The sequence below is a fragment of the Mustela erminea genome, chromosome 14 (genome assembly GCF_009829155.1).
Source record: "Mustela erminea isolate mMusErm1 chromosome 14, mMusErm1.Pri, whole genome shotgun sequence".
In the NCBI taxonomy this organism is placed as follows: domain Eukaryota; kingdom Metazoa; phylum Chordata; class Mammalia; order Carnivora; family Mustelidae; genus Mustela; species Mustela erminea.
In genome coordinates this window covers 61,374,218-61,401,978 of record NC_045627.1, presented here as the reverse complement: position 1 = coordinate 61,401,978, position 27,761 = coordinate 61,374,218, and the positions used below count along the sequence as shown (strand labels likewise).

Genomic DNA, 27,761 nt, shown 5'->3' with positions numbered 1-27,761 from the left:
GATTGTCAGCTGCAGGTTTATGTTTACTGGATATAGTTCTGTGTGTCAGTGGCTACCATCCTCTAACTTATTAATGAAATCATGGCTGATTCCACAGGAATCACTGTCCCCTGGATGCTTACACGGACCCCGCTCAAGCAGAACTGAAAGAATACAGTGGAACAGGTCACAAGGCTAGGAAATGCAGGAATTTCCTGTCAGCTTTCTGCCAGGCCCCAAATGGACTCTAGGGAATGGGGGCAGCCCTCCTCGGGGGCTGTACGGATCACCCCCAAATTTAACAGTGGCTTACCTGGCTCAGCTGCTCTCTGCCCATAGGATAAAGCACGGGCACCTTTCCAAGTCTGCAGTGGGAATTCCCAAGGATTCGTCCATGGTGTTCTCTTGCCCCTGAAGTTAGGCATACCTCACAAAATGGCCACAGATCTACCAAACAGTGCTCCGTTAAGTCCCAACACCGCGGTTGAGGCAAAAGTACAAAGAAGTATTGCTTTTTGTTCCTTCTGGCAACTTCTCAACTTCGCCAGAGGCTGCAAGTGTAATACTGGGCTTCCATGCATTCTGTTCCCTCTCCAGTAACTACACAAACACACTTTAATATCAAAGAAGTTTAATACGCTGCAATAAAATAAGCGCCTAGAAAAAGCTCATGGAATAGATGTCAATGTTAGAGAAATCCCTCCCACACATCCTCTAGTTCCATACCCCATCCCTCAAACCCAAACAAGAAAATCTGAAACAACAAAGGAAATCCTTCCAAGCTTGGATTTCAGTGAGGGCCCCTTTACCAGTAACAAGAACACAGTTTCCTATATGGCCTAATAGGAAAGTAAAACACAGAAGCACAAAAAATCCACAGATTCCAATATTTAAGAGACGTGGTACATATTCAAAGTTAAAATAACTCCAACTTTTATAGCTATACATATTGTTTTAAAGCAACTTAATATATTTTTAAATTTCATATATACACTCTCAAAGGTTCTTCAGGTGAGGTATGTAAACATTGTCTAATGAAAATTTTTCAATGTTTCAAACCAACAAATTCACAGCATACATTGAATTTTCATCCATTAAAGACACAGTATTTTCCTACACTCACTAACATCATGGAAATCCAGGCCCAAGAGATACACGCTGATCATCCAGATTACCATCTGCAGAGTTTCTCAATTCACTGCTTTTGGAAAGACCACCTTCGCATAGGTTAGGAGCACACGCTTGGTACTGGACAGGGGCTAGGCCCTCCGGAGACTCTCTCCTTGGGCATCTGGATCACTGGCTAAGACTCACAAGACAGCAAAAAGGAGCACATCTGAACAACTACAAGATTGACCTCGGCAATGACAACACTGGGAGGAACCAGAAAGACCTTAAAGGAACGGTAGAGATTCATCTTAGAGCTCCCTGGATCCACAGCCGGATCAGCAGCCCCTGCCCTAATCTCATTCTGAAGGGTCGTGGCCTAAAAAGAATAAAAACCCAACACGGCACCTGAGCTTCAGTTAAATTGCATGGGCCTCCTATGCCCCCCTGGCCCCTGAAAGGCATTGACTCTAGCCTGAAGTAGGACCCTGGGCTGTGCTTTTCATACAGGTTGGGGTTGAATTTCTTAGTATCATAATGCATATGGGAAAATAATGCCATGAGTTCACAAAGACGACCAGTGCCTCCACACAGGCACTGGCCAGTGACCTTGGAGGAGCTCAATTTTGAAAACTACTTGTTCCCTGAGGGTAAACAGCAGGCTTCTATTGAGATTAAGTGAGGCTAATAAGGGGATTATTTATTACAAGGTAATAATACTTGGGGAGCCTCAGGCCATAGTTCTATTTTACTCCCACATAATCTACAATGCCCCCTCCCCACCCTCCCACCACCACGAGTAGTCACCTTCCCAATGACACAATATAGGTCAGTTTCTTTCCTCTTGCTTGCTTTCAGGCTCAGCAATGGAAAGTTTTATCCTAACGCACCCACTTCAATCTAAAAAAACACTAGTGAAAAATTCCAAACACCATCATAAATACAAAAGAGAAGACATATCCAAAAAGTCTAAAAAACTACATTATTCTATTCATGGTTATTTGGGTGTGGGGTATTTTTCATAAAGTTTAGGACGGTCACAGGAGAGGCTGCTAAACAGCTCAGAAAGCTGCGGAACTGGACACGCTGGAAGCCATGGAAGAGGGACTGCCTGCCTCGCTCAGCTCTAAAGGGTTTTTACCCCAGACATTTCAAACCCAGGCACAGAGGAGGACCCCAGGAAATGGGCTTAATCTTCAAAGGCAGGGCAGATAGACTCAAAGGACTTTTAGCTGGCAATTTAAATTCCTAACATAAAAAATTCTTATGTTTACAGCCAAATGAGCTTTGCCTCAACTAGATTCTAGAAGCCCTACAAATTCATGGAAAAATGATCATTTTTCAATCTCCATGCCCAAATTTTGATGTGTCTGGTGCTGGCAGATTTCTCATCCATTGCTAGAGTTGTATGACAAGAAGCAGCGTGCAGACAAACAGAAGCAACAATTCAAGTATAGCCACCTCTCCGGCAAAGGCAAGAGGTCTTAGCAAGAGCTGTTCTACCCCCACCCTATCCTCTGAGACAAGGGCCAACGCAGAGCCCAGAATAAATGTTATTTCCTAGGATCTTATTGCTTATGCGCAACACATCAGAAAGAACACCTGGAAATCTGCTCTGCAGATCTGGAAACTGACCAGTTTATCATATATATTATACATACATATATGTATGTATGTATAATATATATAACATAATATATATAACATATAACATAACCAGAAGAGAAGAGGGGGCAGTTAAAGCTTGGATTGATATAGCATTACAGATCAAATGCCCCAAACAGCTCTCAACCTGCTGGTTTCTGTTCTTTCTCCATGTGTGAACTGTGTTATGAAAGTAAGTCCACTGCTCAAAATATATCCTTCTACAATACTACAGTGCAGACCAACACCACTCAGAACGTGAATCTGTATACAGCACACATAATAAATATTTTTTAAAAACTATTTACAACATTACTTCTTGTGAACATTAGATGAGAGCAAAATCTATTTCCTCCTGCAAAGGTTAAAAAAGTGTTGACTGTTTAGTTCAGTGCTAAATTCCCTGGCACCTAGTTACCCTTTCACATTTCATCTTAAAATCAGATTTGCTTACAAATAGTAACTTAGAAAAAACATTCTCCAGCATTACTGTTCAAGTGTCCTCCTCATTTGTTAGAAAAAAGAGAGGCCATTAGAAAACATGCAAATTACAATTCAACTGGAGGACAAACCCTACCGTGTGTCCAGTCCCAAGCACTCTGCGGTCCCAGAGCCTCGGTTCTCAGTCCAGCCGCTGGGCGAACGAGAATCACAACTCAACAGAGGTGCCCAGGAATGGGGCACAGGGAAGAGGAACATGATCATAAAGCCATCAGTTCCTTTACATCTAGGGGTGCTGTGAATCACAGACCAAGACTCCTGAGAAGTAAAAAGCTGCACACATCTTAGAACAGACGGTCTCATTCTGTAACCACGGGCTGCGGGTGGGAATGGCCCACGTCTGCACAGATGCCTGCTGAAACAGGGAGGAGGACAAGGAGGAGAGCTGAGGTGCCCGTGAGTGCTGCCAAGGTGCAGAAGGAAACACGCTTATCTCCCATGGTTAATGACTGTGAATAGGTGTGTGTCTTTCACAAACATGAGAAAGACTAAAACCTATCTTAATGCTTTCTTTAGGCAGCCAGTGGTTTCTCCATATCCCACAGGTATGGGTTTGGATTTCCTTGGGGTTACAACTAAGGCTCATTTCCCTCTACAGGCTGTTGGACAGTCGGAAGATATTAACTGCGTATGCAAAATGTGGGTTGCTTCAGGCGAGCCCTGGTGCCATGCCTGGCACAGCCATACCGGTGGTAGGAGACCCACTTTGTTCTGGGATGGGATGGCAGTGGGGGGAAGCACTCAGGTTCCCAATCCACATTGCATATGCCCAAACAGAGGGAAGGTTTCAAGGCTGCACCCTCTGCCTTCACGATGTTGTTTGGGGGTTTAATGGATGAGCACGGTAATTGGGGAAGATGAGTGGCTAGAAAGAACACTTTTTTGGAAAGCCCTTTTGACAGTTAATTTTTTGTTGTTAAAATAAATATTTTCTATAGAAGCATTTGAACAGGAAAATATCACTATTTACACAGTGAAATAAATTCCACGGTGTGGTGTATAACTAACTATGTATTATATAACGTATTTGAAACCATAGTCCATATCACAGTCTCCTAGAACACTGGTAAAACTAATAGCCTTAAGCTACAGCGGCTCTAAAACAAATCCCTGTGGTATAAATATACAAAATTATGCGCATCTTGTCTGTAGAGCATCTTTCCCACACACAACCTCCCAAATACTACATACAGCTTCAGCAGCGAGAAGCATGAAGTGCAGATTGTAGAAAACAAGTGGGCTGAAAAAGCTGATAAACTGAAGAGCATCCGGACCCAACGGCTAAATTCTAGAAGGAAAAAAAAGAGTTACGGAGAGAAAGACGCTTCTAGAATGACACGTCTGTGGTCAATGACGTGCTCAGGAGACGGGAGACCGTTTCCGAGAAGACACCTCCTGGAAGGGGGCTGGGTGGCCTAAGCAGAGAGGGAAGAGGCGAGATGTCTAGGACGGCTCCCCCAAATGAGCCGAGCCAGGCCGGAGGGCTCTGAGCTGCTTCAGGCTACAGCTGCTGGTGTGCCAACCAGGGCCATCAACATGCTGGTGTTTCTAGGAGAGCTAAGAACGGCTAGGCTGGATTCGAGGTTCAAACAGGCCCAGGCCGGCCAGTTATATTCACAAATAGTGACCGAAGCTTGGGGAGCGAGCTTGCAAATATACTGTACACGGAAAAGAAAAGGAGAGCGCTGGGGCTGAAAGGAGCCCACTAGGGCTGGCCAGGAGAGGCACTATTTCGGCTTCAGGTCCATTACTAAATTTGTTTGCCACAGAGGAAGACTTAAAAGACGTTGTACTTCTAGTTTTAACTACTTATCCTACTAGATGAGATCATGATTCAACAAATAATCAACAAAGGGGAATATTTTTTCTTTAGCGCAGAAGCATTACTCACAAGGAGCGTGCGAGAACGGCTGTGTGCCGAGACAGCATGGCAAGATGCTCCCCGCCGTCTGAAAGGACAGAAACGGTGCGAGGCTGGAATGCAGGAAAAACGTTTGTGCCTAACTGCACAACTGACCTCAAATGACACACTACAAGGGCCAGGAAACCTTTTTTGTAAATAGCCAGGTGGTGGATATTTTATATTTTAGGCTGTGTCAGCTACACAGTAAGTCCCAGTTATTTATTTATTTTTTTAATACAATCCTTTTTTTTAAAAAGGTAAAATGCATTCCTCCAACCTCTGGTATATTATAAAACCTTAAACACCTGTTTTTTGCTGCTGTTGTTGGCTGTTTCATAGGCAACCTGTTCTTTCACATACCTTGCCTACTGCTGAGTACCTTTTGTGACATGGACTGGTCTCAGGTAGGGGAGAAAGCCTCTGTGCATCACTGTGCTTGCTAGGTGGGCATAACCACACAGCTGCCCCACTGAACCCCGAAGTCAAGGATGTCTCCTGAGCACCGAGCAGTACACCACCAGTGCTCTGGGAAAGGGAAGTTCAGGCAGATGGGAGGTAATGGAAGGAACTGACCAGTGCTGGCTCAATTCCAAGAGCAAAAGCATGAGCAAGCATACTGTCTGCAGAAGTGCCCCAGGTGGTCTTCTGGGTCCCCCAGCACAACAGGGCAAAGCCCAAAGTCGGAAGCAGCATCAGAGAGCTCTGGGTTTCTGCCTGAGTATGACTTAATATCGTTCAAGGAGAGAGGTCAGACCTTCAAGTCTTCCAATCTGTCCACTGTAGAACAGCAGTTTGTTCTGACATTTCAAGGGATGAACTTTATTGAAGGTTGCTTCAAAAGGCTTTCCACAATTCTGCTTGTTTTAAATACAATAATCTTTTGATTTTCATTTCTTCCCTGAAAAAGGATTTGGGAGCAAGCTGGGGAAGAATGCTTACTGCTGAGCGTGTGAGGACTGCCTTCCCAATGAGATATACATAGACACGATTTCATACTTGTAGGAAAAAATTCCAGCATTTCAGTGGACATCAAGCCATAAGAAAACAAAAATTAATAGCTGAGAAGTCAAAATAATAATTAACCGTTTCAAAATAATTGAAATCATCACTGTTCTGGGGCCACTGACAGAAATTTTTTCACTAACCCGATATTCAACTTAATTTGCAGAATAGTACAGAAGCTTGTCCTTGACTTGTTGGGGAGAGGAAAGACCAACAGCTTGGAGGCCGACTGGATTTTACCCAAAGACACAATGGACAACTTTGCAGTCATACTCAGGTTCTAATGTGCTCCAATTTCCTATTCTTTTCTAAAAGCATGTTCAAAGCAAGCCCCTATTTTTTTTATTTGTTGGTTTGCCTTTAATGAAGTTATTTTGAAAGAAGAGTATGTGACTAAAAAACTATCAGTACTGATACATTTTTATTCTCCTAGAAGTTGGTGAAAAACATTATATAATGAGTACTTTGGGTTAGTGACTGCACTTTGTTTTCCTTCTGTGAAAAGGCCTTTTCCGTATTTTCCCTAAACATGGGGCTCAGAAAACTGAGCCTCTAATTAAAGTATTCTCAATTAATTTTGAAAACAAACACACACACAAAACCCAAATCTTGGCTTGTCTGAGGAACACTCAAGATGTGAAGCCAGAGTCAGGTCTTCAGATAAGGACAGAGTGAAATGAGAGGCCTGGGCTGCAGGGAGAACTCTGAAGCCCTCCTCACCTGTGGGGCCTGACTCTGGAGGCTGCCGGAGGCCTCACTGTGGGCAGCTTGGAGAAGGCAGATGTGAGCTGCAGCAGGTCAGGTATTAGGAGATGTATTCAGTGTGCTGTAACAACACACCATGTCTCTTCTGCAGCAAGGAGAAAGAAAGAAATATAAAAGGAAGAACAAAACTGAGGGAAGATAAGGAGGAAAAAGAAGAAAAGAAAAGAAGGACGGGGAGGCAAAAGAAAGACTGAAAGATCAACCATGCAAAGTTTGTTCTTGAAAAAGGATTATTTTCTTAAGCAAGGAAGGTTGGCAAATTTTTTCTGAAAAGCCCAGACAGTAAATCTTTCCAGCTTTGCAGACCATATGGTCTCTGTTGTAGATACTCTGCTGTGCTGGAAAGCAGCTATGAAAGATACATAAACAAACGGGCATGGCTATGTTCCAATAAACTTTTATTTACAAAAGAGCGACCAGCCCATATTCTACAGACCCTTGATAGGGTGTCTGTAAAAAAGATGGCTTGTGTGGGCTGACAGGAAACCAAAAGGAACGGGGGTGGTTCCTGGACCCAGCACCCTGGGAAATTCCAAAACAGTCCGAGGTGTGGTGACAAGCCACCAGACTCACGGAGGGTGATGTCTGCATTGTGTCGCATGCTGTCCTTTCCTACTTAGCTCTCGGGTCCTTCAATCAGCAAGACACCGCCCAGAGAGGAAAGTAACAGCTACAGCTACAAGGCAGGAAAGAGACCAAACTTCAGTTCAAAGCAACTGTCTTGAAGTAACATGTTCCACTGATACCCTACATGAACATTGAGAAGTGCACAGAGGAGCCCATCAGGAGCACCACATCTGTGAAGGGATGCGACATGCACCTCTCCTATCCATACTACCTCAAGAACCAAACCCACAGCCCAAGATTATTGTTTTCAGAGAAGGGTTGTGTAGAAATCTTTACTGAAATACAGATGTGACAGAACTGGCTTACCTATGGGCCCCAAGGATCTAGCAACTACAGACTGACAGACAGTAGTGACGTTCCTGTGCAGGAAGCCTTAAGAGCAGAATAAAGGGTGGCTGCCTCCCTGTGTGCTGTAGCTTGCTTGGGGTCTGAGGGAGCGCTGTGGTGAGGCTCTGGGCCCTGACTAGGGAGGGTCTGCATGTTGTCCTCCCAAACCCAGGGAGCCTTAGGGGCCAGGAAGTAGGAGCCAGAAGATGGGATCTCCCAAAGAGAGCCCAGCTCTGGGGAGCTAAGGTAGAGCTTCTGAGACTGCTTCCCTGGAGCGCTCCCAGAAGCTCAGAGGTAATACCAGCGTTCTCTGGTCAGCAACTTCAGCTCTGGTGCTGGGTCAGTCACGGTGCTAGCCCCAGGAACAGAATTCTTTTGTGATTTGGAATCTGGAATGTGGGACAGACTGCCTTTGCATCTGGCGGCCAGCCATACTGTGACGACAGCTATAAAGAGGATGTCTTTGCAAGACAGGGAAAACCAGGGGAGACTTGAGTCAGCTGCAGGTCTGGCTTGGAGGTGTCTAGGAGCGGCTAGACAACATCAGTTGTAAGTGTAAAAGGGCATTTCAGAGCCAGCCCTCAAGTTCATTTGTCCCCCCTTCCGCTATTAGCAAAATTAACTGACTCAGCAAAAATGAGATTCAACAAATATAAAAATACCTCTAAACTTTTAAGTGTTCTAATTATGTAGACTCTCAGTCTATTGAAGTGTTGTCACTACTCTAAAATGTTAAGCTGATTTTAAAGATGACCACTGCAGTGTATATATATATATAAAAAAATGCATACACATTGATACCTTTTCTCAACTGCTGCCTAAAATGACAGAAAAGGCTATTATCTTGAAACACGCTTTTAAAAATGAAAAAGAACTTAGGAAGGTAATGGAATGTGTTATAAGCCTGGAACTGGATGGGTTGCAGCTGCTCACTGCCTCATACCTCTCCCGAACCTCATCCAAGCAGCGCTACAAGGCATCTGCGTGCCGCTAAGGGGGGCACCTCGAGTCAGCACATGTGGCCTCAGGATGTTGAAGTCACCACAAAAACAGGATCCAGTGACGACTATATGAGAATATTTCTTAAAAACTTCAAAACTAGTTTCAAAGATTAACCGAACCTACTCAAAACATACTAATGCTTCTGTGCAACTTAATGCTGAGAAAGGGCTGCCCAACATACACACTCAGCAGTTTCATTCATATAGGTAGCTCTTGAATGGCCAAAGTCAAAGATATTAAAACAAAAAAAAAAGAGACTCATGGGATAGAGGAGACATAAAGGGAAAGAAAGTCAAGGCTTCATTGAAGATAGTCTATGAAATTCAACACAATTCTCAATTTCCCATGAATCGAACTTTCTCTCCAGTCCTATCCAGTCAGCAGAAGTTCTCATTATATACAGCAAACCTTTAACAGAATGGATAGAAGCCCTGTTTTATCATGAGTTGATGGAACTATGCATGAAAAAAGTCCATCTGAGTTTACCTAAACAATCTAAATGGAAACGTTTTAGTAAAAAGGACAGAGGAGCCCCTGTCCATACAAGCCTACTTCTGTGACAGAGCACAGCAGAGGAGCTTTCACAACCAAGCCTGTTTTGCAGAGTGGCCCAGTGGAAATGCTGAGCACACACTGCATTGTAATGGAGCAAAGTTACAGGCACCAAGGTAAAACTAATGCAACCACCTCAGGCGTCATTCGGGAAAGGCAAACAACATTAGTTACAAACACTGCAGCTCTCACCTTTGAGCCAAGGAACAGAACCTGCCGTGAGAGAGGCAAGAGTGATACTCCAAGCGTTAAGAACCAGTACGATGCTCATCAGTCAGAATGCTAACACCCACTCGAAACACGTACATTCACATTGGGACAAGCCAACTGAACATCAGCTCCAGGTGGGAGGAGGGATGTGGGCCCCACTACAAGATGCTGAGCTGCTTCCTCCAACTGCAAGGTTGCTCTGACCTTCACGTGACTCTGTGCTGTTTAGACCTTTTTGAGTCTGGCGCCAAACTGGTGTTACGGATACTCATGTAGAGACCCTGGGCCACATTTGAACCATCTGGCCTGTGCTACTTATGCAGCTCATGAACACCCTAGCACACTGCATGGGGAAGAAAGAATTTTACTGTACTGGGGCTGGGAGACATCTGTGGCTGATAACCACAGGCAAATGCACCCAAATGTACATGAACACACAAACTCCTAAACTTTTCTATTACTGGAAATAACAACTTGGCTTTCTTCGAATATGGAAATATTCAGGGTAAGAAAGAAGATTAGAACAGTCACTCTCATCCTAATTGTCAAGTTACAGTTACAAGATGAAAAAAAAAAAAATCCTACATTTCCCCCCTGCTGAAGTCAGGTAAAAGCCTTATTCGAATGCCAGCAAGCTTGCAAGGCCAAAAATGAAAAGGATGGTAAGAATCAGTAATGTAAATCACCTGGGGGATGTAAATAATTTTTAGAGGTCCTAACCCAATAGTAACACCTTGTGACCCATCTTTTGTCCCATGGGCGCATCATTTAGAATACATTTTTTTAAATGACATAAAGTCAAAAGTGGGAGGAGTGACCAATAATGAATCTGATTTTTTTAAAAAGGAGTAACAGAAATACTCATCTATCATAATAATTATAAATTCCCTCTGCAATCTCCACATACCATAAAAATGATTTGGTTTAGCTTTCGAATATCATTTAAACAAACAAACAAGACGGAGAGGGAAGTTCACTGCTTGGGTTTGCAAAGAGGAGCATCTGCTCATGGACAGACGCTGCAGGGCGGCTGCTGAAAAGCTACTTTTCTGTGCATGACGGTGATCTTCTTGGCTACAAGTGCTTGTGCATCAAGTATAAAATACAAGCCTTTATCACATAGATCAGCTTTTTAGCTTTCGTAAATTTAAAAACAAAAAGGATAAATAAGGCACTGTACTTTTAAAAACTAAAACTGCTTGGTTCCAAGTTTAAAACCCAAGGAACAATCAGAATATAATATATAACTTCCCTTACTCAGCCTCAGAGAAAGACTCTGCAAGTTCCCTTCTCCATCTGAGATGCATTTTCTGGCATCTTCAGTTGTGGTGTTCTCTGTTACCTGCAGCTTTGAAAGGCTGGATAAGCTTATAAAAGCAGAGTTAGTTAATGCACAATGCAGGGTTACTTCTGCAGGACAGTTTTAACTCGTGGCTGCCAGCCTTCCGATCACTTTGCATCCAGCCGTCTCCGTTTGCTGTGAGAAGAGTCCAGCTTTGCCTTTAGTTTTCGCTTTCTCTGGGCTGCACTGCTCTCCGGGGTTTTTGTCAAGGGTCTGGCCCGAGTCTTTGCGCTGCTCTGCTTCCTGCTGGCGGCTTTCTGCGGCCTGGAAGAGCACTCACCTGCCCCCTTTTGCTTTGCAGGTTTCATCCCTGCCTCCGAGGCAGGGGGCTGTGTGGGTCTTTTGTTTGTATTCTCTTTTTCCCTTCTAGAGGGAGGGCAGTTCTTCCCAGGAGACTTTTTAGGGATCTTCACTTTATTCTCTTTTAAGGATGTCTTTCTGGGCAGTTGGCTGATTCTGTCCCTTGCAGCTGGCTTCTTGGCAGCAGGCGTTTTGGTGGTTCCATCAGGATGCTTGTCTTTGCTGGCTTTCACCACCGGTCCCTTGTCCTTCCTGTCCTGAGTGCTGCCGCCTTCTGTCCTCTTGCGTTTATTCTGCACTTCTGCTTTTGGCAAGACTTCAGTCATCTGCTTCCCTTTCCTTCCCTTCATTCCGTCAGTGCTCTTGGGCTTAATAGGAAACCCATCTGCGTCCACCTGCAGGGCTAGCTTGGGGGACATCAGAGGGTTGATGCATACACTCTTACAACTCTGTTTACTTTCCACAGCCTGCCCAAACGGGCTTTCCATTTTCTCACTCTTGATCAAACATTGCTGGGCTCTCAGCTTTCCTCGAATATTGGAGTATTTTCTGAGGATCCGGGTACTGGCTGGGGTAGGTGAGTTTGTGGGAGGATGGCTACTTCGTCTTTCCTTGACTTCCTCTACGCTGTCTTCAGAACCGGGGCCGAGGCTGACGTCACTGGTGTCCTCCGACTCCACCTGGTCAGGATTTTCTCGAAATTTGGCCCAGAGCTTCTGTGTTTTCCAATTGTTCCTAGCAGGAGTAGCTCCAGGAAATTTCTTCAAGTGCTTTTTTAAGCGCTCAGCCTGTAGTGAACTGGGGTACAGGCTGGAAGGAGAGTACTTCTGAAGAGGATGCTTGACGGGGGGGATGTCTCCTGGAAGACGAGTGTTGAGCTTCTTCACGATCACCAGAGACCGGGTTTCAGTAGTCTCTAAGAACCATTTGCAAACATTAGATAATTTAAAGTTTGTCATAAACAGCATCTGAACAGGAGAAAACTTTTGAACCTCCAATGAACCCCTACATTTCCGTGACCTTTTCTTGCTTTTCCAAATCTCCTTCAGTTTATCTGACTTGTTCCTTGATCTTGGTGTTGGCTGGGCTTCTTTCTCCAACTGGATCCAGCCCTTCTGAACTCTCATGTACTGGGCATTGAAGTTGGCAATAAGCTCTTGGTTCTCCTCCTCTGCACACCATTCCACAAACTTTGGCTGGTCGTCCACCACGGGGTCCACATCCTCCTCATCTAAGGGATCTCCACTCTCCGAAGCTTCATCTTCCTTTGGCATTGGGTTTCCTTGTGCTGCTTCCTTTTCTGAAGTCACTCTTGCAGTGTCTGAGGAGTCCAGAGAATGAGCATGTCTTAGGTTGTAGGTTGAAGAGGTCAGTCTTGTAAGCCTCGGTACCCATTTTGGGGGCCCAGCAGCATCACCACTTCCACTACCTGACAAGCCCAGTGCACTGGACGGCAGGTCACTTTCACCATCTTTACACTGGGTGTTTTCAGTGCCGACCTCATTCACAACCTCCTCCAGATCTTGTGTGGGAATTGGTTCTGGCTTCTCTTTTGATTGTTCTGGGAAAGTACAAGGAATACTTTCGGAGGGGTCATGAGCATTTTTCTCCCCTAACTTAGACTGAACATAGATTTCCAGTCTCTCTCCAGGCAGGGGCTGGCCCACTGTGGTTATGGGATCATTGCTGGGGAAAATATCTCCTTCTTCCCCCTTGACTTCTTTTGCCAGCATGTTTTTAAAAGTCTGCCTGGTGATGATCCCACCTCCTTCGCCCTCCTGCTCAGTGTCTTTCTCAGAGGGATTTTCATCAACACCTGGGTTTTCAGTGTCCTCCAGACCTTTTGTATGGAAGCCGTCAGCGAGAAGGCCCTCAGATGCTGTCTCCCCAGGGCACCCTTCTTTTTTAGAACGTTTCATACCAGGATTTTTAGAAATCTTGATCTCAGGACAAGGAGAGGAAGAATCTGAACTTTGACTTCTCAGGCACCTATCCGCAGAGGGAGGATCTGAAAGCTGACTCCTTAGGCACCTGTCAGAGGCCTCAGGGAGTTTTTTACTTTTTTTCTTCTTGTCCACATTCTCTTCAGGTGAATCAATGTTTTGATCGGACGTATCTTTTTCTGAACAAAGTTTTACATCACTGCTCTGTCCCTCTGATTTTCCTGTACCACCTGCTGCCTCACTGTCCTCAATTTCTCTGGGGTTTTCATTAGTGAAAGTGCTGCTTTCCTTCAAGGGTGGGCAGGTATCCAGCTCCTGAGTGTCTTCTTCAGTCTTGGCCTCACTACTGATGCTTTGGTTTTCTTCAGCTTTTTCCAGGCTCAGGGGAGGCTCCAAACCCACCGGCGGACTTTGACTTTCTAAGTCCAGAGGACCCTCCTCTCTGCTGACTATTTCAGAAGAATGAGGCCTAGAAACTACATTGCCACTGCCTCCCTCAGAAATACTCTCAGCAGAGGAAACCAGGTGACCGTCTTGGATGACAGTCCCCTCCTTGATATCCAGCAGTTGGACTGGTTGCTGATCTTGTTCAGGGGAAGCCACCCCACTTGCTGTGGGAGTTGAGACCATGGAACTACCTTCTGGCGTGTCCTCTTCGGGAAGGTGAGCAGGGAGAGGCGATGCCAAGTTGGAGGCTGTCATTTCCTCTGACCTGGGAGAGCTGCTCGGATTTGGTTTATTTGTCATGGGGCAAACCTCAGGCTCCTGAGATTCCTTTTCAGAGGAAGCTTCTCTTTCTCCTTCCTTGAGGGAGGTTATTTCTTTACTTGGTTCTTCATGGTCGTCTTCTCTGGGACACTGCACATCCACAGCAGGTCCAGGGGCGGAAAGTATGAGGGTCTGCTTGGCAGTGACCACTGCCTCTGGCTCCACTGTTGAACAGCTCGCTTTTTCTTGAGAGTGTAAATTTCTGGCCAGCGTGCGAACAGTTGGCAGCTCACAACAATCACCATTGAAGAAGTATCCTCGAGTACTCTTCCTGGCCGTTTTCCGAGAAGATAATATTGATCTTTGATTCTCCAAGTGGCACTCTGTTATCGGCTGACTGATATAAACGACATCACACTGGTTATCATAATCGTTTATCCTCAGCCCTGATGCCCTCTTACTCTTCCGAGCTGTCTTAATGGAGGTTGATATCATCTTGGTTCGCGAATGTCCATTAGATGCTTTGTGGACAGTTGGCATGGGGCTGGAGGCTAACCAACCATCTTTGGGATGATCAAACTGACCTTTATCACTGGGATGTAAATGATAACTCACCTTATTTCTTCCTAGTGAGTGAAGATGGTTCTCTTGCTTTGGCCTTGAATCTTGTTCACTGGACTCTAACTCCTGGCGCAGAGGTGTTTTTGAGCTACAGAGTAAAGCATTCTCTTTGTCAGCAGTTCTAGGTGAATTCCCAGTAAACCCTGAGTCCCAAGCCTCTTCTGATAAAGCTTTGAATGAATTTCTTTGAGAAACAATACAGCTGTTGCTCTCCTCACTATTCTCAGGTGCCACTTTCACTGCAATCAGACTTTCTACTAAAGCTGAGCTCTGCATATGGTCTTCCCCATCCTCACATATTTTCACATTCGTGTCTTGCTCCTGTCCAGTGGTTTGCCCTTCCAAGCTCTTAGAGGTGTGGTGGAAGCTTAACGAGGAAGAATTAGATGCGGCGAGGTATCCCAGAGTGGAACTATCCGTTGAACTACCAGAATTAGGTTTAGTGGTTGGATGTTCAGAGGAAGCTTTCTGGATAATAGTCAAGGCATTCTCTCTTCCATCTGCAGAGTTTATCTCAGGAGGAGGCTCCTTCAGGGCCTGTTCTGTCAAGTGTGGAGGGCTGTGCGGGTCTGATGAGTCTACGAACAAATCTACAGAAGGAGGAGACTTCATATCGAGACACGCAGCATCCTTTTCCTTATGTCTGGTGCCTAGCTGGGCACAGCCAGCGTTGCAAGTGGATGCATCCATCGCTCCAGAATCAGGCCGCAGGTCCTCAGTGCCCGGCTGGGATTCAGTGTACAGATCGTTCAGGACGCGGATGAACTGCTTCTGGTGATGAGTGCACAGTTTTACCATAAACTTCTCCAGTGGGGACTTTGACTGATTGTTAGAATCTACTGCTATCGCCTCTGCTGAGTTCTCACTAGATGGACAAAGAGAAAGGAGAAATTAGTATGGTCATTTTCTGAAGAACATTTTTACATTATGAAATTCACCAGATGTTACTCATGCTATAAAGAGAATGGACACTCTAAAACTGCTTCTAAGCGCCCATATAAATTTCATTTAATAAGTATTTTCCTAATAAAATATAAGGCCAGTCCTGATATATTCCCAAATTTTAGTAACATCCTTCATACTTTTAAAGTGATCATTCATAATAATTTTTATCTTATAGAGAAGAAATATCATTGATAAGAATTTTTCCGAAAATAAAATTTTGGCCACATTATTAACTCTAGTCAGTTAACATACACTTTCGTTTTTGTAGTCCTGTTATTAAATAGTCATTGATTTATAAGTCCACCACACTGACAAAAATTCAGACGCACTACATCACAAACTTTGGACTTAAAGAAATTGTAGTTTTAACATGGTTTCTCAGCATGACTAATTGGCTGGACTTATAATTCTGCAAACAGTAATGCAGGAACTTTTCTGCCCCCTTCCTGGGGCAATGAGAATTAAGATCTGTAATTTCACATTTCAGACACAATGACAGATGGAGTTAGAAGCAACTGCTGATTCCTGGGCTCTAAACAAGGAAACCGGAAATCCCACTGTAAACTGCAAGGTTCTGACAGGGCAAGGAGGCAGCCGGATGTCTTCTCAGTCAAGCCCCGCCTGCTACATTCTCCTAGACCTTCAACAAGCATTTTACAGTACTTCACAAGACGTCATTCTACATCAGACAACCACTTCTGTAAGTTATCCAGGACAACTCTGAAGTTTAACCTGGACAGTGGGCGGTGGCGGGCAAGGATGATCCTAGACTCAAAATAAGCTAAAAGCAAGTCCCACTCAGACAGCTGAGGGTTGTCAAGGGCTACTCAGTGTTTCTAGATGTCTTGGTTTTACTAAATTCAAGCAGTTGGAGAGCTCCAATTTTCTGGGGTTTTTTTGGTTTGTTGTTTTTTAAACAATTCATTTGAGAGAGAGTGCAAGCGAGCCCAAGCCAGGGGGAAGGACAGAGGGAGAGGGAAAAGTGGGTTCCTTACTGAGTAGGGAGCCTGACCCAGGGCTTGATCCCAGGACCCCAAGATCATGGACCAGAGCTGAAGGCAGAGGCTTAACCGACTGAGACACTCAGGGACCCCATCCAGTTTTCTGGAGTTTTATGCAACTTGTCAATCTCTATCTTCCTGAGTCTCCCTAAGGAGACGATTATCTGACTATGAAACCATCGGGGCACTGAGGGCAGTTTAGTAAACATGTGTTAAACAGATGTTACTTGATAGTATCTTCCAGCTAATTCTCCTTTTTCTTCAATCTCTGACTTTATCTCCCAGCCATGAGGTGCCTTTCCAGGAAAGCTTACCTTAGACAGCCTTCCCTGGCCTCCTGCCTTCCTCATCCCCTGTCGCTATGTCTGTCAGGTGGTACCAACAGCATAATATGTGTAACAGGATACAGTATTGTAAGACAGTAGCAAGTGTTCTGCCACTTACTAGTTGTGTAACCTTGGCCAGAACACTTAACTATTTTTGGTCTTAACAGAGGTGCCCCCTCTTCCACTTAGGATTAGTACAAAGGAAAACCTACAAAGTTACCAGTTACCATTGACCAATGCGTCAGCCAGTCACATTAAACATACTTGAATAAAAAATAACTCAGAGATGTGCATTAATGCTTTCTCACAACCTAAAGTGAATTTTCCACATAAAGTTTACACTTCAAGTACCAAACATTTAAAATTCTAAAAGTATTTTTGATGGAAGTCTTTTAAAAATTATTATCCTCCTCTGTACATAGTTTTTTCTTTCTTAATGACTCAGGGTTGTTACCATGTTCATTATTATTAAAGTTTAGCTGTTGTGGTTTATTTTTTTTTTGAGAGAGAAAGAGAGAGAGGGCATGTGTGAATGGGGTGGGGAGGGGGCAGTGGGAGAGAATTTTTTTTTTTTAAAGATTTTATTTATTTATTTAAGAGAGAGAGAGAGAGAGAGAGAGAGAGAGACAGTGAGAGAGGGAACACAGGCAAGGGGAGTGGGAGAGGGAGAGGTAGGCTTCCCGCTGAGCAGGTAGCCTGATATGCGACTCAATCCCAGGACCCTGGGATCATGAACCGAGCCGAAGGCAGACGCTTAATGACTGAGCCACCCAGGCACCCCAAGAGAGAGAGATTCTTAAGCAGCCTCCACACCCAGCCTCCACACCCATGGAGCTGGACACAGGGCTCGACCTCATGACCTGAGATCATGACCTGAGCTGAAATCAAAACTTGGATGCTTAACCTACTGAGCCACCTACATGTGCCATAGCTGTTAGTTTTATTACACTGAACTAAAATACATAGATAGCTTTGGGCGCTATTCGATTAAGTAAATCTGACTCCCTTAATACAAAAAAGTCACACTGGCAGTCTGTATGTTATTAAATCTTTCCTATAATTGGCTGCAAAATAGCAGCTGTGTTTAGGAGCCTTACTTCAAGTCCTAGACTGGTACTTTAGATAAAAATAAAGATTCTGAATGAAGGCTTCAGGAACAGTTTTATGAGTAAAGTACATGGATTTTCTAACAATTTCAACTGCTCAATGCTCTTTATTTCTCAGTTTTTGGTTTTTGAAGGTGTTCCTGATGTCTCTGAGAGAGGTGATTATAAATAAAGTGGGATATCACTGCCTTTTCAATGCATCAAAAAAGCGCATGTTAGCAATACATGAAAAAAGGTAAAAAAAGGGTTGATCAAGGTTTACAAAAAAGATAAATATCCTGGTATCTTACTACAGAAAAAAACTAGAGATAAATGTTTCCCTCTAACTTAAGAAGCATAATTATCACCAAAGTGTGAAAATCTGGACACTGCTCCATGCCTATGGCTTTGCTCTGGAAAGTCGGTTTTAGTATTTGGGGTTAACAATATGCTTACAGATTAATGAAATCAAGATGTATACCCAATTAGAGGACAGAATGCTCTGAAAGAAACTGAGAAAGTACTTTCTTCTAAAGTGATGCTCACACGGAATAAAAAACTGAGTAATAATTAATCCACAGGTGAGATCTAACCTCTTTTACGGTCATGAGACATGTGCTACTGTTCTATATTTTAATAATTTAATAGTGCTTCAGTATTTTAATTAGCCTCAACTAAGTAAGATTTCCAAAGGGCTATGAAACCACCCCTGAAGCAATGGTTGTGGCAATATGGCTGAGCTAGTCCCAGAAGACAGACAACTACAGGTAAGTATGAATCTGTTTCACAGCACTACGGAAAGGGGAAATGGGGTCTTCACAACCAAGGCACACGTACTGCAGAAACATCAGTACCCACCAAACCTAGAACAGCAGTATAGCATTCGGGTGCTGAAAAACAGCATCAGAGAGGGAGTCCAGGAGGCAAGAAGATTAAAACTGCAAATGGCAACCTTGCATAAAAGAAACATTAACAAAGGGTCATCTGTAGGTGCGTTTTCCTGGCAAAAAGGATCAGGGAGAACATACTGGTGAACCACAGGTCATCAGAGCAAGAAGTAGGGAGCTCTTCATCAGTTAGTTCCTGGGCCACCTCAAAACAAACTCCACCTGGAGTGACTGCACCTTTTCCTGAAATCCTAAGCCATAGGGGTTTGCAAACTACATTGGCAATCATAAGGAATCATGTATATTTATTCTATACATCTTGTATCTTGTCTCTTTTACTGACTTGTCTTTGTCTTAGCTTTCCAAGCAAATGTAAGCTACCTGAGCTACTTGAGATGTAAGGAACAGGCAGGGATCACATTTCATGCTCTTCTGTTTTTTCTGAGCAAAAATGAGGGGAGAGAAAAAGCATCAAGAATGCTTCCTGGGTTTTCTTCCTGGGCAGCTTCATTTGCTGAGATAGGAACACAGGGAATGAAGCAGAGGGCTGGAGATTGTTACAATAGGTATGTGTCTCATGAGTTCCTTTTCTTACACACGGAGTTGAGGTATATCTAAAATTCTGAATCTGAGATGTTCTGGAAGGCAACTGGACCGGTAGCTTCACTTGGATCTGAAAACCTTCACATTAATACTAACCTTTGTCCAAGTGTCATTAAATGGCCTTGTTTTAATAGCTAACTTTAAACTACAGTAATAAAATCGCTTTTGACTGTGCCTCTAACGTGTCAAGCTTCCTACCTTTTCTCTAGAAATTTTTCAGTAAGATCTTAGGTTTAGATGAATTTTAATTTCAGATGATTTGAATGTTTAATTTTAAGCTAACCTCAACTTCTTGAAATTTAATACTATTACAATTTTTTCATTTTTTAATTTTTATTTATTTTTTTAAAAAGATTTTATTTATTTATATGACAGAGAGAGAGAGACCACAAGTAGGCAGAGAGGCAGAGAGGCAGACAGAGAGCGAGCGGGATGCAGGCCCCCTGCTGAGCAGAGAGCCGATGCGGGACTCGATCCCAGGACCCCGGGATCATGACCTGAGCCAAAGGCAGGGGCTTAACCCACTGAGCCACCCAGGCGCCCCTTCATTTTTTTTTAAAGGGGGTGCAGTTTTTAAAAAACTGGCTAGTTTCTGCCTGGTTTTAAACAGCTAGTCTTTACCTTTGCTTCTAGTTATGCCGTTTTTTCCTATAGTCTCAAGCCTTTGAAAGAGCCCAAATATGCATTTGCCCTGATTTAGAACACTCTCAGGCACTAAGAAGGTAAGTAAGAGAGGGTCCAGCTTCTTTCCTGCAGCCCATTCCCTCAACTCGACTGAAGGGGGAGCACTGTAGTACCTCAGTGACTACAGCTGGTAGGATGGATGTCCCTCACACCTGACCAGGTAAGATCTTTATAAGAACAATAATTCATCACAGATTTCAAAATCGCTCATTTGATTTCATGTTCTTCCTGCTTAACAACAGGAGTCTGTAACAGTTAAGTAAATGATTTATCAATCAGAAATACTTCACCACTAGAGAGCTGTAAGCTCCCAGGGACTGGGAAACGGGAGGTAGGGTGTATAAAGAGAGGGAAACTTGACTTCCAACTGCCTGGATTAGTTCTGATTGTCTCCTTGGAGAGAAATCGCTTGCATGACTTTGACTCTGTCTTTCTATCCCCAGCTCAATGCCTAAGTCTTAAGGGTGTGGTCAAAGGATAAGATAATATTCATAACAACTCTGAAAGGTACAGTTTAAGAGTGAGGTGTTGTTTCACAACCCTATCTATAATGATTTACTCAACGATGTTTTTCCAGATCAGAGGTTAGACACAGCTGAACTCGCCTACTTGGTCAATACTGCAATACTTAAGTCCCCAAAGAAAAGCATTCCTATGGTTAATGTAAATGGTGGACTGTCAATGCTTATCTTAGGGTAAAAGAATAAAATGAGGGGCGCCTGGGTGGCTCAGTCAGTTAAGTGTCTGCCTTCAGCTCAGGTATGATCCGAGGGTCCTACTTCTCCCCTTCCCTCTGCTGCTCCCCATTTCTATGCTCTGTCAAACAAATAAAAATAAATATTAAAAATAATCAAATAAATTAAAAGAAATAAAATTAGAAGAGGGATGGCAGAGAGTTGAAAGGACAATTTTAAGAGTCTAGACTCTGGGATTGATGGTTTTAGGTAGTCTCTCGAATATCTACTAACTTCCAACAAAACTCATGATGGCAAATGCACCATCAATGATGACCGAAATACAAAAGATCAGTGAAGACACTGCATGATGTCTGGATCATCAGAGAAGGGCAGTCCTGGGAAAACGGAAAGGGAGAGAAAGCTCGAGACAACCCCTGACAGAGCAGACAAAATAGTTAAGCTGATAGATTAATTTGGCTTGATTTTTCTACTTAAATATAAGAAAACATAAAAATGCATCATCAGTTCCCCTCAAGGCAAGAAGAGGCGTATTTTTTGCTAGACAATAATCTGAAATTATGTTCCCTAATTCCTTATTTTCTGGTCTTTCAAGGGCGTGGACAGGTCAGCTGACAAGTCCTTGCTCTGCACTGGGAAATGTATCTACCCTTGGCTGGCTGTTTCACATGTGCGGGTCACATACTTGGATACAGGAATATTCCAAGTACTACGACAACATCCACTGTGTGTACGTGTGTGTGTGTGGAGTGGAGAAGGTGGGCAGTATGGAGTATGGTGATTTTCCAAAAGCCATAGATAGTTTAGTTGAACTTCTAAACTACGGAATGGCCAAGTTTTCCTTCCACAGAACTGAACTAGGAGAAATCATAAAAGGGTACAGTAGATAAAGGTAACATGAAATGTGAGAAATGAGATCATAAGATCACAGAACAGAAAGTGACCTCTTAAAATCAGGCAGTTTAATACCTGACTTGCAGGTGGCTGAAATCCAAAATAGAATTTAAATGGATTTGGATTTAGAAAAAGCACTTCTCAAAACTGCGGTTAAGGAGAATGATCATTCCCTTAGAAATGAAAAACACAGAGGAGGGGTGTGTGTGTATTTTCAAACCCTGGGTGATTGCTGATAGCATCTTATTCAGGTGCAAAGCAGAAAAATAGTGAAGAACTACTGGTCTAAAACAAGACATGCAATCCCTTAGTAAGAGCATTCTAAGTCTACTGTGTTCCTAGCCAAGTTTACTAGAAGCAGGGCAGAACAAAGATTCCAAAAATTATGAATAATCTAAACTGGGGGAAAGGAGAAATGCATCAGGGGCTGCTTACCGAGCATGAAGCCATAATATGCTAGTCTTTCTGTATCTTGGGCTTAATACCTCTGATAAAAGTCTATTATTCAGAGTAGATCTCAAGAGGATAGAAGCCTTTTAAGGCTTGTAGCTCCTATTTCTTTTCAACTTAACCAAATTGTCAAATTTCTTAAATTACAATAAAAATATAAATACAAAGGAAATTCTTATTTAACATATTGTCACCCTATAGGCAAATGTACCCCGGTAGCCAAAATATAATCAAAAGGTTACTTGGTGAATAGAAGTCAGAACAAGGGGTCATAAGCACCACAGCCCAATGCCTTTGTCTCCTTTCTAGGAATATAATGAGTTCACAGATGTTTCTGCCAAACCATTTATAGCTGATAGTTTTTTTTTTTTTTTCTACCAGATTGATTTTTGTTTTTATCATCTCAGGTAAGACTATGCATTTAAGACCAAATACATGAACTCTCGATGTTAATTTACATACAAGGAGGGAAGGTTCATAGGCTATGAAAGACACAGGATTTTGGACTGGAGGACATAAATTAAAAAGTGATAGTTCCGGGACGCCTGGGTGGCTCAGTTGGTTAAGCGGCTGCCTTCGGCTCAGGTCATGATCCCAGCGTCCTGGGATCGAGTCCCACATCGGGCTCCTTGCTTGGCAGGGAGCCTGCTTCTCCCTCTGCCTCTGCCTGTGCTTGCTCTCGCTTCTCTCTCTATGACAAATAAATAAATAAAATCTTTAAAAAAAAAAAAAAAGTGATAGTTCCTGGAAGTGAGGGAAGAAATATCCCTAACTGATATTGCTAAATACTGGTTTGGTGAGAGCATTAACCTAAATTATTCATCTAATGAGTACTTTAAGAATTCTTAGAAAACACTTTTAAAATAGACTTTAGGAAATAATGTAATAATTTCAGACCAAGAGGACAGACCTCTGTCTCAGGCTACTTTGAACTGAAAAAAAAAAAAAAAGTGTTATCACTGGCCTGAGTTATAAAGCTAGAGTGGAGAGAGATAGTAAAAGCCTAACTGACATTTTAGGAGGTCAGGATTACATGAGAGCTCGTGACAAGCCAGCTGACTGACCTATTTCTCTTTTTGATTTTAGTCAGAGGATTAAAATCTACGTTGCTTTTTGGGGGAAAACTGCCCTTTCATTCCCAGTTTAAATGACCAGGACAATGATGGACTAGAAAAATGCCACTGCTTATGCAGAAACCAGGTGCTCATTCCCCACATGAGAGGAAATAAACTGTATTGTGGGGCTCTTTCAAATCCCCTCATCATTGGACAAGGGGAAAGAAACATTTGTCAAGGCCCAGGAGAAGCCAAGAACTGTGCATGGCTTCCCTGGCACCCAGACAAGACTCCATTAGGAGGGGGTGTATTTCCTCTGTAGTAAGAGTGGTAACAACAACCATCAACTCAATACCCATACCACCACTTTGCAAGGCAGTGTGTATGGACAGGGGGCTTTAAAGGAGGCATGGAGGGCTGACACAGAAACAAACAAGAGGACACTTAACAGCTCACATGACAGATCCCAGCAACAAAAATGTTTTTTCCTCTCCAGAAACAGGGTGGTATGTTTTTGACAGATACTCTCTTTCTTTTTGGGTGAAAGGAAGAGGGAGACTAGCAGATTATAATAAGCAGCAGATAAATATTTGATAGTATCCTGAAGTTTCGTGATTGTTAGGGGATCTTCTAGATCCTAACTTTTCTCATGTTCTCTTGAGGTTCTTAATCTCCACTCTCGAAACCATACAAATCTGCAGTGTAAGCCTTAAAAGTGGAAAATTCTACTTTTGTCATATAGTAAATCATGAAGGCATTCCTAGTTAACTGTAATCACTTGAAGACTAGATCACTTTAAAACCTTAAAAAGGGATTCTTAATTTAATGTCACTTAATTCATGAGGTGAATATTAGAGGAGGTAAAATATTTAAAAATTTAAAGTACAGGGATAAGCAAAGCATTTTTGGATCTACCATTCTGGGATCCAGTCCTGGAATTAAGTCCTTTACATCATTCTCCACTCTACCTCTCTGGAAACTCAAGTTTAAGTTGGGAGATGTGCTGGAGTGGGATGAACTAAAGCAGAATCATCTGTATATTCAAGTCTTTGCTCAGGAATCATCTGTAGATTCAAGTCTTTGCTCAGGAACTTGAAGACAAAATGTAACTAAATGTACACACTCACACACAACATACTCAACTTAGTTATTTTACCTCACTCCCTATCCTAAGTTTCCCTGTTTCCTCTTGCTTCCCATCACTATCCAGCTCAACTAAACAGACCCAACTTTCCTAGGGGAATGCTGTATTTTAAGCTCTCTGCCACTAGTTTCTCATTTTAGAGTTTGCTTCACATTACCCAACTGCCATCTTCTTAAAGTCCAAATGCGATCTTAACTTTTTTCTTTTTTTTTAAAGTAGGCTCCGGGGGTGCCTGGGCTCAGTGGGCTAAAGCCTCTGCTTTCAGCTTAGACCCTGCTTCTTCCTCTCTCTGCCTGCCTCTCTGCCTACTTGCCATCTCTCTGTCAAATAAATAAAAACCTTTTTAAAAAGTAAAAAATAAAGTAGGCTCGATGCCTAGCGTGGAGCCCAAAACAGGGTCTGTTACTCATGACCCTCAGATCAAGACCTGATCTTAGATCAAGAGTCAGGCACTTAATTGACTGAGCCACCCGTGCACCCGATTTTACCTTTTTTGGGTGGGTGTGTGTGTGTGTGTGCACGCGCGCATAAAACCTATAAAACCTGTCAACTTCCCACTGCTCATACTCCATCCTCCTTAGCACCTTCTCCCTGGGGGCTGTGTCAGAATTTCTTACTCTACTCCCATGGTTTGTTTCTACCTTTTATTAAATAGCACTTATGTGGCGTTGTAGCATTATGGCTGACATGGCTATCTTTGCCACTGGTTTCTGAACCTTCTCTAGGTACAGGACAGGACTTTGTCCTTTTTAATTCAACAGCTTCACTGCCTAACACATGGGACTCAGATAATTTCAGGTGTAAGTAAGCAATAAATAACTTAACCAAATAAATTACTATGTAGTGAAAATAATTTCCCTAAGACATTTTTCAAGGGAACATATAACAACATAGGAAAAAAGAATAATCTTCCAATGAACATGAATTCAAATCAATGAGGCAGGGAAAGGAAGAAGGGAGTTTTGAAGATCAGACAGTAAAAGGTGTAGGTTCTTAACTGAAGGCACATAGGAGGTTGCTAGCATGCTCTCCAAGGTACCAGAATAACTGGGATGAAAAGGTATGGTTTACATTAGAGCTTTGACTGCAAACCAGAACAAGAAATATCTTTTACAAAGTGACAAAGTACACATCTCAGTTTGCATTATCTATGATGACACACACATTTCAATGAAACAGTATTTATCCTTATTACATGCTATGTGCTTTTTCTCTTTTCTTTTTAAAATGTTGGTTAGGCCCCACTAAGCAGTTTACAACTAAGGGTTGCAACTGGTTGATCCAGTTTGAAAAACTGGTCTACAAAGACTTACCAATTCCTAGCACCTCATAAGAATTTGCTATCCTGGTTATTTTCTTCTTAATTCATCTTTATCTAGCTAATGCTACACTGCCAGGTTCTCCTAGCAAAATGTTTCTAGTCGATTTAATAGATGCTGGAATGAACACCTCTAAACTGTGCTGGCTATGATCTGTTTGAAATGCTCAGAACCTCGATAAGAGTATAGCTAAAATCACTAAATCACTGGCAGAAGAGTCCCCAAATTCTTTCACTGGAAAACGAATGGTCTGGTGATTAAACACATGCATGCACACATGACCACTCTCACACTTGGCTCTTATATTTTGTTATTCAAACTACCACCACGTAAAAAGAGAAGTCTTCAAAGCACGTAAAACTTCAACCTTGACTATACAAAAAACCCAGTGTGCAACAGAAATGCAGATGAATTCCACCCAACTTTGTAATTTTTAATCTTAAACATCTTCTACTTTCTAACCAACTATTAGTGTAGTCTTTGAAAAGAAACAAAGAATGACCAATAGTTTGGTAATACACCTGTGGAACAGGACCAAGAAATGCAGAAAAGCAGCATTCCAGGTTTTAATCACAGTTCCAACGCTTTTAGGTCTCTGACTGCAGTGTCCCTAATACAAACTCACCTGCCTCTTCCAAAGTTCTAATCAAAACAAATGACTCCCTCTACAACTTTCAATCTGATTTTCTCACCTTCCCTATACCTCACACTAAATTAACTCTTGCCAGATGCTTTCAGTCCTGTCATTTTTTGAATATCTGCAAAGAGCCCAGCACAGCACTAAGTATCTTTACATACAGAATCTCATTTGAGCCTCACAGCAAATCTCTGAGGCAGGTGGGTATAAGCTTCCTTTTACAGGTAAGAAACCCAGGCTCAGAAAGTTTCAATAACTTGCTCAAGATCACGTACAAAGAAATTAGAAGGGCTGGTTTTTGTGTTTGTTTTTTTTTTTTTTTTTTAAGATTTATTTATTTGTTTATTTGACAGTCAGAGATCACAAGTAGGCTGAGAGGCAGGCAGAGAGAGAGGGGGAAGCAGGCTCCCCACTGAGCAGAGAGCCCGATGCAGGGCTTGATCCTAGGACCCTGAGATCATGACCTGAGCTGAAGGCAGGGACTTAACCCACTGAGCCACCCAGGTGCCCCCAAATTCTGTCTCTTAAACCTGGGATAGTCTCTCCTCTCCTCTCTATGCCTTACCTACTCTTCAAGATTCATTTCCTCTACAACAACCCCAACTTCTATTTAACAATAAAGTTTATAAGCTTCTAATATAATTTCTTAACTGGTAATTTCATAAGATAGATTTAATGAAGTTATAAGTGAACATAAAAGAAAATTATTATATTAAACCTCTCATTCTAAGTTTGAATCATGAGTGCCAAAGTGGTACAGAGGTAGGTATAATGGCTTGGAATCATGAGTATTAAAGGAAAACTCATACTATGTGAGGAGGGCAAGTCCCTTAAACTCCTCACATTCCATGTTTTTCATATTAAAAAATGAAAGATTAGAATGACAGTATTTAATCAATAAGGGGGAGCTAATCAGAAGTTCCTGTGGTTACAACAATGTGAATATACCTAACATTACTGAACTGGATACTTAAAAATGGTTGAGATGGCAAATTTTATGTCTCTGCTACAACTAGAAAAAGATCTACTGAATAAACTTTAAAAATATGAAAAGAAAAAAGAAAAACAAAACAAAACAAAAAGCCTCCTGTTACATTTTGAAAATATACAGCATGTACAGGCCTCACGCTTATAAACTGATTCAGTGGATCTGATATAGGACCCAGGCATCTGCATTTTTTTTTTTTTAAAAGGTTATTTATTTATTTGACAGACAGAGATCACATGTAGGCAGAGAGGCAGGCAGAGAGAGAGGAGGGGAGAAAGGAAGGGAAGCAGGCTTCCTGCTGAGCAGAGAGCCCTATACAGGGCTCGATCCCAGGATCCCGGGATCATGACTTGAACCAAAGGCAGAGGCTTTAACCCACTAAGCCACCCAGGCATCTGCATTCTTAAAGACTGATTCTGAGACTCATTCCATCCAGTGATCCCCCCAAGACTCTTTGTTGCTCCAACATTAAAGACAGAACTAGCCTGCACACAACTGAAATAGACATTATAAAT

General features: G+C 42.7%; 1 protein-coding gene across 6 annotated transcripts in view; it reads right to left on the bottom strand.

Annotated features, from left to right (window-relative positions):
* Window positions 1–593: 593 nt before the first annotated feature.
* LCOR (ligand dependent nuclear receptor corepressor) overlaps window positions 594–27,761 on the bottom strand; it is a 144,171-nt gene continuing 117,003 nt past the window's right edge. For all 6 annotated transcript variants that reach the window (XM_032313085.1, XM_032313086.1, XM_032313082.1 and 3 more), the window contains one exon: window positions 594–15,398. In XM_032313085.1, coding sequence (XP_032168976.1) covers window positions 11,069–15,398 — 4,330 coding nt within the window. In that variant the 3' untranslated portion in view covers window positions 594–11,068. The remainder of the gene's footprint in view (window positions 15,399–27,761) is intronic.